This window comes from Thamnophis elegans, chromosome 4 (genome assembly GCF_009769535.1).
Source record: "Thamnophis elegans isolate rThaEle1 chromosome 4, rThaEle1.pri, whole genome shotgun sequence".
Classification (NCBI taxonomy): Eukaryota; Metazoa; Chordata; class Lepidosauria; order Squamata; family Colubridae; genus Thamnophis; species Thamnophis elegans.
This window is the reverse complement of record NC_045544.1, coordinates 78285516-78297915: the sequence shown is the minus strand read 5'-3', so window position 1 is coordinate 78297915 and position 12400 is coordinate 78285516. Positions and strand designations below refer to the sequence as shown.

General features: G+C 37.6%; 1 protein-coding gene across 1 annotated transcript in view; it reads left to right on the top strand.

Moving 5' to 3' along the window:
• MDGA1 (MAM domain containing glycosylphosphatidylinositol anchor 1) overlaps nt 1–4805 on the top strand; it is a 334259-nt gene extending 329454 nt beyond the window's left edge. The window contains 3 exon segments of the mRNA XM_032216752.1: nt 2404–2421; nt 2423–2513; nt 4714–4805. Coding sequence (XP_032072643.1) covers nt 2404–2421; nt 2423–2513; nt 4714–4805 — 201 coding nt within the window.
• Nucleotides 4806–12400: the final 7595 nt, after the last annotated feature.

Genomic DNA, 12400 nt, shown 5'->3' with positions numbered 1-12400 from the left:
TTATCAATCTAATATATATAAATGCTTTGTTATCATTATTAATCATTTATTTAACTATAGCTATTATTTCATTGTACATAGCACTCAAACTTTAACTACATTTAACGAACATTTATTGTGACATTTCATTTCATTTCCTGTATCCTTCCAGAGGTAGTGTAGTCCAACATCTCTTGCCAGTAATACAGTAAAGTCTGTATTCTAAGTGTTTTCTTGATAAGTCTTATGTGGACTTCTTTTAAGAACTTGTTCATTGCATGTCTTATAAGAATTTGAAACCCTCTATCTGCTCTTTTTATCAGCTTAACTTTTGTTATCATTAGTGCTTCTACCGAGATTACTCTCGTTATTTCTGCCAATTTTTCTCTCCTTTCTTCATCTATTTTCTGACATCTGAAATATAGTTCCAGTTCATCGATTTCTCCTTTCTGTATTTCACACTTGTCATTTCCCTCCACTTTCAGTTTGCTGTCAGTGTCAACAATTTTCTTATCACTTTCATATGTCTCTGTATTTTGATTTATAATTTCAAGTCTCTTTTCAATTCTCTCTGTAATTATTAAAACTTTTTGAATTTCTAAGAAAATTATTTGCAAAGTTAGTGCCTTTTCTTCTTCATGTTGTGCCATTTTCCAGGTTTATAAACACTGCAAAAACATCCGAGACTTTTTAGGTCAAACAAATTCAGTGGAGTTTTTCAAATCAAAGCTTTCTCTTTCCTTCAACAAAATGTTTTCCACTGAGCCTTCAGTAAACAAAGCTTATAGCTTTATCAGATATTGCCAAGCCTCTAGCCACTAGATGGCAGTGTTACCTCTTTCCATTTGTTTCCGCCTCTCTCTGTAAACACCAAGTTCTGAGAGGGGGGGGAGAAAAAATATGTAAAAATTATGCTTCATCCAAGCGAGAGAAGAAGCTTTTAATCCATGAATACAAAAAAATGGAAAAAATATAGAGGAAAAAGAAAAAAATAGACCAGTCCAGTTTAAAAGTAAGAGGCATTTGTAAAAAGTCCATACATAGAAAACAAACAAAGTTAAGGTAGAAAAGATAACACAATAGTCTTAAACCAGGATTAATTCGCCACTTATTTTCTTCTTCAATTTTATTTTAAATTCCAATTCTTTTGGGTTTTCCCTTTTCTAATAACAAACATTTTTCTCACCATTTCGACACCACTCCTGTACTGCTTCTGTTTCAGAGGCTTGTCCCAACCTTCTGCAGCCATTTTGGCTGCTTCTCTTATAGCTGGCAAAAGGAGCTTTCTCCTGGATCAATCGGGGGCTTTGCGATGCCCCTGAGATCAGCAGGACATGCTCTTCTCTATCACTGTTCATTCACAACAGTTTAGGTCCAAAAGGACCGTCCAGAAACAGAGATATCGACAGCAATCCCCCAAGATTGCATGTGTGTCATTGTGACATCAAGACCCGTCCCTTGGATATGTTCTTGTTTAGTTGCCAACTGTATCAGAGCAGCTCTACAATTTAGCTTATCAATGCTGGCTGTGTTTTAATATATAATGTTAAAAGGGAGGTTGCATTTTATAGTAACTTTTTAAATAAAGTTTCATTTATTTGTCTATCTCTCAAGGACGGAAGGAAGGCCTCAATCATATGCCTCAATGTTACACACTAGCAATATTGCAATATTGAAATTCTTTTGCTTTTTGTTTTCACATTTTAATTGGCAAAAAAATTGTAAGATAGTTTATGGGTGGATATCAGGGGAAATCATCCTGGGATTAGAAAGAGGCACACGGAACTATCAAGCTCCAGTGCAGAGGCAGGGCCTGGATGTGAAACTTGAAATGGCTTCCAGGAGGTTGTTTAAAGCCTCCAGCCTTCTACCTTATCGGCTCAGCAACACCTTGCAGACAATTCACTGATAAACTGAAACATTTTAAAAAAAAAACACAAGGCCTTACAACAGCCCAAAAGGTGCAGTTGTCAAAAAGAATTCTAAAAAAAATGTAGATTGTAACAAAGAAGAGCTAAATTTTCTTTTCTCATTAAATTTCACCAAGATTCATTAATTGTCTCAAGTTAGTTTAACAATAGCAACAAACAGAATATTGCAGAACAATCTAATATAGAAGAGATCATTTGGGACAAAAAATATCACATCTCTCTCTTTTTTGTTGTTTGTTTTAAGCTGGTCTAAATTATATCTCATCTGGGAGCATAAGAGTCAGTTATCACACCCCACCAAGGCCCATTTGGGGACATTTCAAGACTGAAAGTTCTAGGAAACTTGGGGGCATGTAGACAATGTGTTGAGTGGGATCTAGTGGCCTTTGGGGACTAATGGCTTTAGCATCACAGGAAGGCAAACTAATATTATTCAGAGGTGAAATTTTTAGATGTTTAAAACCTTTCTAAGTCTGATCTTTTCTTCTCTCAGATCATCTTTGAAGGTGTCCCGTGGGACAGGTTCTGAGGGAGATATTGCTATTGATGATGTTACTCTGAAAAAAGGTGATTGTCCAAGAAAGCCAATTGTCCCAAATAAAGGTAATTATACTTGATGAATTGTATGTGTCACTGCATCCCAAGTTCAAGGGGAAAAAATTGAGAAAGCTATGTACCATATATTAATCAACATGTATGTTTACATATAATAATATACTTATACATAATAAGAATATACTTATTCATAATCAGCATATACTTGTTCAGAGAGACATAGAAATTATTGGCTGCAATGTATCAAGCTCATTTAATTTATTGTAATGTCCCAGGTTAATGTTGATGCCCAACATGGTTCTTAATTTCCTAGGTACAGAAAATAATGAAATGTTTATTATTCCTCAGTCTCTTTGATAAATTTGTTACCAAAGAAGTTGAAATTTTAGAATCTACAGACCCAGGAAAATGGTGATTGTAGCATAGCCATAGCATACAAAACAAAATAATATTATTCAATAATAATACGCATAAAAAACTATGATGATGGATGGATGATGGATGCATTGATTTTTATTATGTAGTCTGAGACAAGAGATGTCTTCCTAAATTATAAATACATTTTCCCTGGGTATACTTTTTTCAGATTTCCCCACCTATCCTATGCCAAGGGCAACAGAATTAATGTCAGGGAGGAGATTATTCTTTTCACTTTGAGAAGTATCCTTAATCGATATATTTATTTGAAGCAGAACATGATTAGATTATTTTGTGAAGTTCGGCTTAATGGAGAAAAGGAAACACTGGGCCATCTATAATAATATGTATGTAGGATGTCCAGAATTAATCCTTGGCATTTCTAGCTTAATAAAACAAACAAGCAAACAAACAAAAAATAGGATCAGGTACCAAATGACAGGAAAGTGATCTTTCTGCATTAGATCCCAGAAAGTCTTTATTTGTTGAAAAAGGCACTGTTGAGTGATTGAACAAATCACAGGATCATTAATTTGGATGAGGCCATCACATCCAACCTCTGTGCTCAATGCAGGAATTTCAGATTAAACCATCCCAGAAAAGTGGCTGTCTAATTTCTGTTTGAACCTATCTGAAAAGGGGAGCTATCTCCCTTTCTGGATAATTGCTTCCACTGTCAAACAGAACTAAATGTTAAGAACTCTTTTTCTAATGTTTTACTGGAATATGACTTCTTGTCAGATCTCATCCTTTATTTTGCGTACTGCACTCTGGAATGAGAGAGGACAGATCCTGATGTTTCTCTACGTGACATCTTTTCAGGCATTTGAAGAGTACAGCCACATCCCCTCCCAAACATCTTTTCTCAAGGCAAACATGCTATCCATCTCTTTAGAAGGCTTAGTTTCTAGTCCTCTGATCATCTTTCTTAGCCTCCACTGATCCCATCCCACTGTTTCGGAATCCTTCTTAAAGTGTGGATATAGTACATGTGTAATATGACCAAAGAAGAATACAGTTATACCTAGCCTGTTATGAGGAAGCTTTCTACATTAGTTCATTGACCATTGTCCTTGGACAATATTTTTAATACTTGTTCTACTCTTCAAAAGTATGGATTTGTTTTATAAAAATCTGAAAGAGAGACAAAATCTAAACATATCTTTTATTTTACATGTCTAATATGGCCAAAAAATGGTTATGGTTAGTGCAATACAATAACATCTAAAACACATTAGTTTCTGAAATATTCAGCTTGCACAGTAAAACTAGACATTTAGGATTCTACGTGTCTTCTTGTTTTCATGTGATTTCAACTTTCAGTACAGGTAGTCCTCAACTTACAACAGTTCATTTAATGGACTGTTCAAACTTACAATGGCACTGAAAAAAGTAACTTACATTTGTTTTTCACATTAAACCTTTGTAGCATCCCATGATTATGTGATCAAAATTTAGATGCTAGGGTGTATACTTATGACCATTGCTGTGTCCCAAGATCATGTGACCTTTTGTGACCATATGACAAGCCAAGTCAACAAAGAAGCCAGATTCACTTAACAACCATCTTACCAGCTTATCAACAGTAATGATTCACTTAACAACTTTGGTAAAATTGGCAAACCTCACTTAACAAATGTCTCGCTTAACAACTGAAAGTTTGGCCCCGATTTTGGTTTGTAGGGTAAGGGACTACCGGTACATCCAATTATTTTGTTTTGGTGGGTATAATCTTGGAATTCTTGAGATTATCCTTTCATTCCACAGTCATTTGTTTGCAAACCATTGATAATTTTCATGAGATAACATTTTTTCTTTCTTTCCCTACCAGCAGTTGCCCTTCCAGGAAATTCTGCTGTCACCCAACACACATCTTTTCTCTGCTGGCCGCTACTTTCTTTCTTTTACGTGCTGCTCAGATGATAGCAGTGAATGCTCCCATTGTCTGAGACATTCCTCCTCCTTTCCTACTTGGTCACCTCTGCTCCTCTATCTTCCCCTCCTCACTGGCACACAAGTGTCCATACTGTTACCAAGACTAACATGCATGACTAACGCAAAAAGGATCCAGCTAAGAACCTAAGGGATTCCTGGAGGAAGTCATACTGTCTAAAACAACAATATATAAATAAGAAGAGAGAAAAACAAAAACACGAAAGAAAGAGGGAGGAAGCAACGGAAAGAAGAAATGAAGCAAAGAATGAAAGGCAATGCGGGGATGAAAATGAGGTTTAAAAGGATCAGTGGAATGGAGGAAGGCATGTTCCTTTAAGAACAGAGGACAAGACTTCCTCAGGGAAGTAGGAACTTTTGTTTAAAACAAACAAAATATACTAAATCACAAATTTCTACCAGAACTGTTACCTTCTTGGCTGCAGAACCACAGTTTAGAAGACATTCTAGCATCCACAGTGCCATCCTTTGGAATCCTCTGTGTTAAGACTTCTCCCTTACCGGTTTTGCCTACAACCTGTTACTGCAGCACCACCTCCTCATACTTCTCCACTCATCTCTGTGACCACAGAACCTTGTCCTCATTTGCATGTACTCTGAGTCTTCATATGCGTTTTTAAGACTCTCATATATTTACTCGTCCATCTATAAATTTGCCTTGACCCATCCATCCCCAACTTCAATTCAGCAAAGCAAAGAGATAGACCTCTTGTGGATTACGGAGATGAATGGAGAAATCTAGGGCAAACATAAGCTGCAGGTTCAGCTGTTGACATCCTTCACCTACCCATCTCTTTTCTCTTTTTTCCAGGCTGCTCACTTCTCTCCTTTAGTACTTATTTTTTTCTACCATCCCAGAGACAGATTGTCAATACAGCACAGAGACTAAAAGAAAAGGCTTCTTGTTTGAGGACCAAAGTAAAGAAGCTGAGGTAGTGACACTGGCAGTCAGTTACTATCAAAGCATGAGCTTCAGAAGTCCTTAAGGCAAGATTTCCTCCACCTTTTGTTGTTGTTGTTGTTGTCATTGCTGCTGCTGCTACTTTATCTAGTTCCTTTAGTAATTCAGGCCTTACAGCCCCACTGCTTCTTTTTTTAACTACAAGGGGAGTCATACAAATGCACCCTTATAACATCTGAAATTGCATATTTCCTTGTCAGTTGTAGTACCTATTCTTGACATATTATTAATCAAAGATGCTGCTACCATGGTGCTTGATTTGCTATTGAAGGATTGGGTAGCGGTATGGCAGCTGCACAATGAGGTGATAGACAAATGGAAGCAGAAATAAAACTGTCCCTACATAAAGGAACCAGGATAGGCAGGCTGTTATAGTTTGAAGAAAAATATACAGGTAGTCCTTGTTTAGTGATCACAATTGGCATCAGCTCCTTGGTTGTTAAGCAAATGATCACTAAATAAATTGGCAACTGTGCTTATAAACTGACATCAGCTTTGCTTTACAGGCCTGTGAAGGTCAGAAATGGGAGGATAGATCCAAAGGTTGTAACTGCAGACTGTTGCTTCATGAGGCAGTCACTAAACAAAGACTACCTGTACTATAGATTTCATTCAGTGCAGAAAAACAGAAGAAAAAACACCCACTGTTTCCAGGACATCACATTACCACTGTGAAAGGAATGTTTTCTCAGGAAAGCCCAACTTGCACTTGGTAGTCCTGACCCTGCAAGATCATTAAAGCCAACTCTAAATCATTATATAAAGAGAACCAGTTTACCTATTAGGGAGACATCACTACAGCAATGACATACTCTGCATACATCTTAATGGGTCCCTAAGACTTCCAGCAGCATAAGTTTTTTTCTCCATCCAGTCTTCCACACCAAGTTGCTACCAGACTCGCTGGACTATAGTTGTCATGATCTTCAGCTGGTCGCCCTCTTCAAGCTGGTGTTTTCGGCTTCATGCTTGTGCGAATAAGGCGTGGTTGGAGCTGTCGTCTTTCTATGAATCTTGGTGGGGGTATGTGGAGTGCTGGCTTTGTTGCTGTAAGTGGGTTGATTGGCTGTGTAGTTGCATCCTGATTGGTAGATGAGTTGATGTTGTAGATTGATTGGCTGTTTCGTATCATCCTGTGTGGCTGTGCGTCCGTTGTTTTTTGTGTTGTAACGACCTGGATTGTGGGTTCGCACAAGCTGGAAGCCGAAAAAAAACAGCCTGAAGATGGCAAGTGGGGCCTCGCCGAAACATTGCTAAGACAATCTCAATCTTACATGGGAAAGACCCAAATACAACAAGACCAGCATACCTACACCGGTCAAAATCTACGAAGTATATATATAATTAGTATTATCTCTCACACACACACACACACACCCATACACACACACACCACACACACACACACACACACACCACACACACACACACATATTATATATATATATATATATATATATATATAATATATATATATATATATAATACATTTCTAGTAGCCTGAGCATTTTGTTAGTCCTATAGTGGACTGGCGGAAGATAGAAGAGAGCAAGCAATGGTTACAGGGGAATGTCAGGTGATGTTTCTGTAGTTCTGTGTTATCTGGGTTTACAAATGTACTAATAGGATGAAGGATAATTAATGCTAACCCCAGTTTCTGATTTGTATAAAGTTATCGTATTTAATTTTGACCTGATTACACACTTCTTCTCATAGAAGGCAGCAGCAGTGAGTGTAATCATCTCCACCAGCCCAGAGATAGAAAAGTTTGATATTCATTGCAAAAAAGCTATCTATGAAAGAATTATGTTTCTACTTATCTCTTGCTGTAAGGAAAATAGTGGAGAGTGGATTGCAAAAGTGGCCTCCCTTAATAATAACCTCCAAAACCATCTCCATGATTGGTATTGATCTTTCCCTCTAAAAGGTAGAAATGGACTCAGTCCTTCCTTCCGTTTTCAGCTTGTGAAGCCATTGAAGTCAAGTACTGAAGAAGCTCTTTATTATCAAACATTTAATCATTAACTTCCACTCTGACTGTCAGCAGAGTTAAGGAACCAGGAAGCCCCAACCTGGCACTGGTAAACTCATCACAAGTAACATGTACAGAGATCTTCCCAGCCTCCAACTTCAAAAATGGCCTAGCCTACCAATCCCTCCAATATCCCAAGTTTCCTGCAGGCTTAGAACAATAGGTCAATTTTTTAATGGAAAAGTTCCACTGAATCGGTGATCTGACAAAGATGGATTCTCTATATAATTGGATGTTCTTGGATTTGAGCATTAACTGTGCTGCAAAATCATCCCGTTTGGTCTCTAAAGAGAATATGCTTCTAAAAGGGAAGATGCCAACTAATTCTGGGTGCTGAGTCTAATTTGGGCCACCTGTGTGCATTCTCAGCCGTGCCGCAAATCAGTGCAACCTTTACCTCATCTTCCTGGGTGAAAGTCTGTTTACTGCAGGAATGCAGCTACTATATGCTGCATGATTAAAGGCCATATTGTCTTTAAGTCTAAGCAAGCTAAAAATAATACCGAGTTGTGAGCTAACTTTGAGAATTTAGAGAAGTTTACTGCAAAGGGACAGCTGGTGTTTGGAAGATTAGGAGTGAGAGATTGTGGGAGGGGATAAAGAAAAAAAATGGAGATCCTGAGCTGCTATCTTCCTTCTCTGTCCTATTTCTGCAGCAGCTTCCTGATTTAAATGTCCATCTGTGTGAGAATTGTAATGGACTAATGAAGTGCCTATTTTTGCAAAGGAGATACACAAAGTTCTCTCTTGGATGGGGTGAGCTAGCACTGGCTCAGTATCTATCAATGAAATATCAGTCTTTCAATCATCAAGAAGTCTCAGGGAGCCTCATTTCCCATACCCTTCTTGTTTTATTGCTCTTTCTTTTCTCTGGCAAGAGAAGGAACACGGTTCCTTAGTGAGGGTTGATGTTTCTGGTGCCTTGTCGGAATCATGACAGTTAAAAATAAAAGGTCTCAAGTCATTGTTCAGACTGCCAAGACAAACCATAGAATGAACTGGCATAGTGGTGAAGCTGCTTCAACTTATGCAGGAAAATGCCAACTGTGCATAAACCCAATGTTAGGATCAGAAGAGCTCATATTGAGTCATGCTGGCTAATTCAGCCCATGAAAGTTCTTAGTATTTCAAGGGGAACAAAATAAAAATATCTCCAAACAGAGATATTTTTTTTGTTGCTGAACTTATTTTTTCTAGTGTTTTCGCAGAAAGGTTGGGGAAAGCTTTCAGAGCTGCTTGAAGTAGCGGCTAACAGTCTGACACATTCCTTTTCTAATTAGGAACCTGGTAGCAAAATGCAAGGAGACATGGTAGGAAAGATAGGCAGAAAATACTAACCTTTTTCTGGTGAAATCCAGACAGCCACTAGATTGCAACAAAGGGCTGGCATTTTCTGCCTATCTTTCTGGCCTATCATCATGTCATCTCAGAGTCTTCTGGATTTTGTAGTCTAATTTAGAATAGAATGCTGCATGAGAATAGAGCTTCATCATGGCATAGCATTATTGGGCAAAGATTTGAGAAGGAAGGAAAGATGGTGATCCCATTGACCAAAACACCTTGAATACCTCCTCCTTAAAGGTAATCCCATCAAAAATGAGATATCTGTTTTTACCTGAAAACTAGTGACACCCTTCTTCAGGTTTCCAGAGGAAAACTGATCTCAAGAAAGCATGGGAGGTACCATCACATATATAATTGATATTTCAGTGTAGACCTCAAAAAAGTTTAAGAATCAAATTATTTGTAAATACCTATTTGTTTATTGTTTATAGCTCAATGTTGTCAGATATTCTGTTATTTTGTGTGTGTGTGTGTGTGTGTGTGTGTGTGTGTATGGATAAATATATATGTACATATATATGCATACATACATACTTAAACACACTTAACAAATTGATCTATTGAAGTGGTACAAATTGTCTAGACGTATAACTGATATATATCTAGGCAATGTGTAAGATATATATCTTAAAACCTTCTTAAAGGAAGTCTGCAGTTGAATGTAGTGTTATTTAATAACCCTTCACTATTGTGATACAGTTATTCCATAAGACAGTCTTTACTTCCTCAAAGTAAGATGCATCACTGCTTCTCAGCAATGACTGAAGAAAATGATTGTAAATAACAGATCATCCATCACAAAATATCATAGAAGCCTACTGTGCTGGTGTTTCAGTGAGAACATATATTGGAAGAGAAAAGAATATAACCCAATTAATAGAGTATTTGCGATCTAGGTTAAGGTATATACACATACATTGCATTATATTGGCACTCCCAGAATATTCTAAATTAATCCATTTTATGGGTTTGTGCAACAATCTAAACCAAGGTCCCAAGTTTACATGCTATGTTGTGACACATGTATGCACATACAAAAACCCCACTTGGCATGTTACTTGCCTGACCCTATTAAATGTGTTGTGTGAGTACAATCTTATACATAAGATAATAACCCACTGCACATGCTCCAAAAAGTCAGTTCATGAAGATCCATTGGTTCCCTTTAATGCAGACAGTTCAATCTATCCAATTGCAGAGAATAATTACAGAATATCACTATATCTATTTTTTTCCTTGTGAGCTTTTCAAGGATGTGTTGAAGGGAGGTGGATGGAACATAAGTACTCATGGATAGAAAAAAAACATTTAGTTTTTCAGCATTGTGTGCCATTTATTACTCATCCCATTAAATTGTTCAGGTTAGGGAATATATTCTAACCAGAATCAAACTCCCTAATACAGACGGAAAACTAATCAAAAGAACACATGTGATTTGTCTAACTCTTGCTTGTGAGCTGCCTGGGCTTATGCTATATCAGATGGGCAAGTTCTACAAATCCTTTAAATAAATAAATGTACACTGGAAAAGTCATAAGAAATCCTTGTAACATTTCTGAAGGTAGGACTGAATCAAATATAGCGCAAAATGTAGTTATTATTGTAATCCTGTGCATTTTTACTCAGAAATAACTTATTTAAATTCAGTGGGTTTTATTCTAGGTCAATGATGTAGAATTGCAACTTAAAAATAGGGTGCATAAATAACAAGGAAAAGTAATATTTAAAAATGTACAGATGCCATTATTCCTGAGATGTTCCAAACGAAAGGACTACCTTCCAGTCTTAATGCCTTGTGCTATATGAAACTGTAAATGAAGATACCTCTAGTGTAGACAGTGCAATCTGATCATGCTGTAAAAGAGCTGGAGTGACAATGCACCTTATACAAGCAAAAAGTTTGATTCAAACTGGAATTACTGCACTGGTATTAACCAATATCTGAGAAATAGAATGTCTATCCCCCAGACTTTCCAGCCTGGTTCCTTTGACTTTTCTGTCAGTGACATCTGGGAGCTGTAGTCTAATACACTCTGGAGCATGATAGGTTAGAAAAGCTGGCATTTGTAAGAGAATTGTTTAAAACTAGCCTATCGTTGCTTAAGTGTCCCAATGGAATGTTTAACCTATTGATATGATGATGACGACGATGATGATCCTAAAAGAAAGAAAATATTAAAATATTCTTATGGAATTGGCTTTTGCTTCTGCCAACATTTCTTTTCTCTGCTAAGCTCTGGTTTTAAGCAGCTGGATTCTTCTTATCTTTGAAGCCCTCTGCACAGACTGCTTCTCTGCTCCCACATGCACAGCACAGGCTTCAGCTAAGGTCAGAACTCGCATTCTCCATGAAGGAGCTGCCAATCTTTGAAGTGCTGTCTTAATTTTCTGTCTTTTTCATTTGCCCTGATTGACCTTGGATGATGCTTAATAAATGAGCAAGACATTTACTGAGAAAGATTGCCCATAGTGCCTTGAAAAATTGCATTTTAATGAGGACCAATTTATGCTCCATAGTAATAAACTGCAGTCTAGAGACAGTGGTTATCACTGGACTGTCAACATTAGGCTGCTTAGCATCCTTAGAGGAAGGCAAGCATGTTTGAGTAGTCTTCAGCTTTACATTAAGGAGAGAACTGCATCAAATCAAGAGTTTTCTAATGACTACAGCTGGGTTATGAGAGGCTATGTAACTAGATAGTAGCCCTTCTCTTGAGTCACTATAATATGGGCTACAACAAGGGTGTCAGACTCAGAGCATCACAGCAGCGTCACGTGACGTATCACAACTTTTTTCCCCTTCCACCAAACTGGGTGTTGACATTGGCTAGCGCATAACACATCCGACCCGCAGGCTGCGAGTTTGACACCCCTGGGCTACAACAACAGCAAAATGAAATGGAAATTAAGCAGTAAGGATTGGGGTTGACAGATCCTTGATCTCAGTATCTTTTGAACGTCTTACAAAAGAAGAAACGGTTTTTACCCTGGGCAGAAAGGCAGAAGAACAATCAGATAAACAATAAGACAAGGGAAGATTCCAAATGTTTGCTAGATATTGATGAGCCTATTCGAAAGAGTTATTACTATGGGCCCAGCTAGAATCCACCTTCATTTTAGTCAACATCATCTCGTTTCGCTTTTTGTTGGGTTTTGCTAGCCCACTGATTAGGCCCAAGAGTTAACCATCTCATGCTGCACTATTCAGATGCCATATTCAGATTGCCA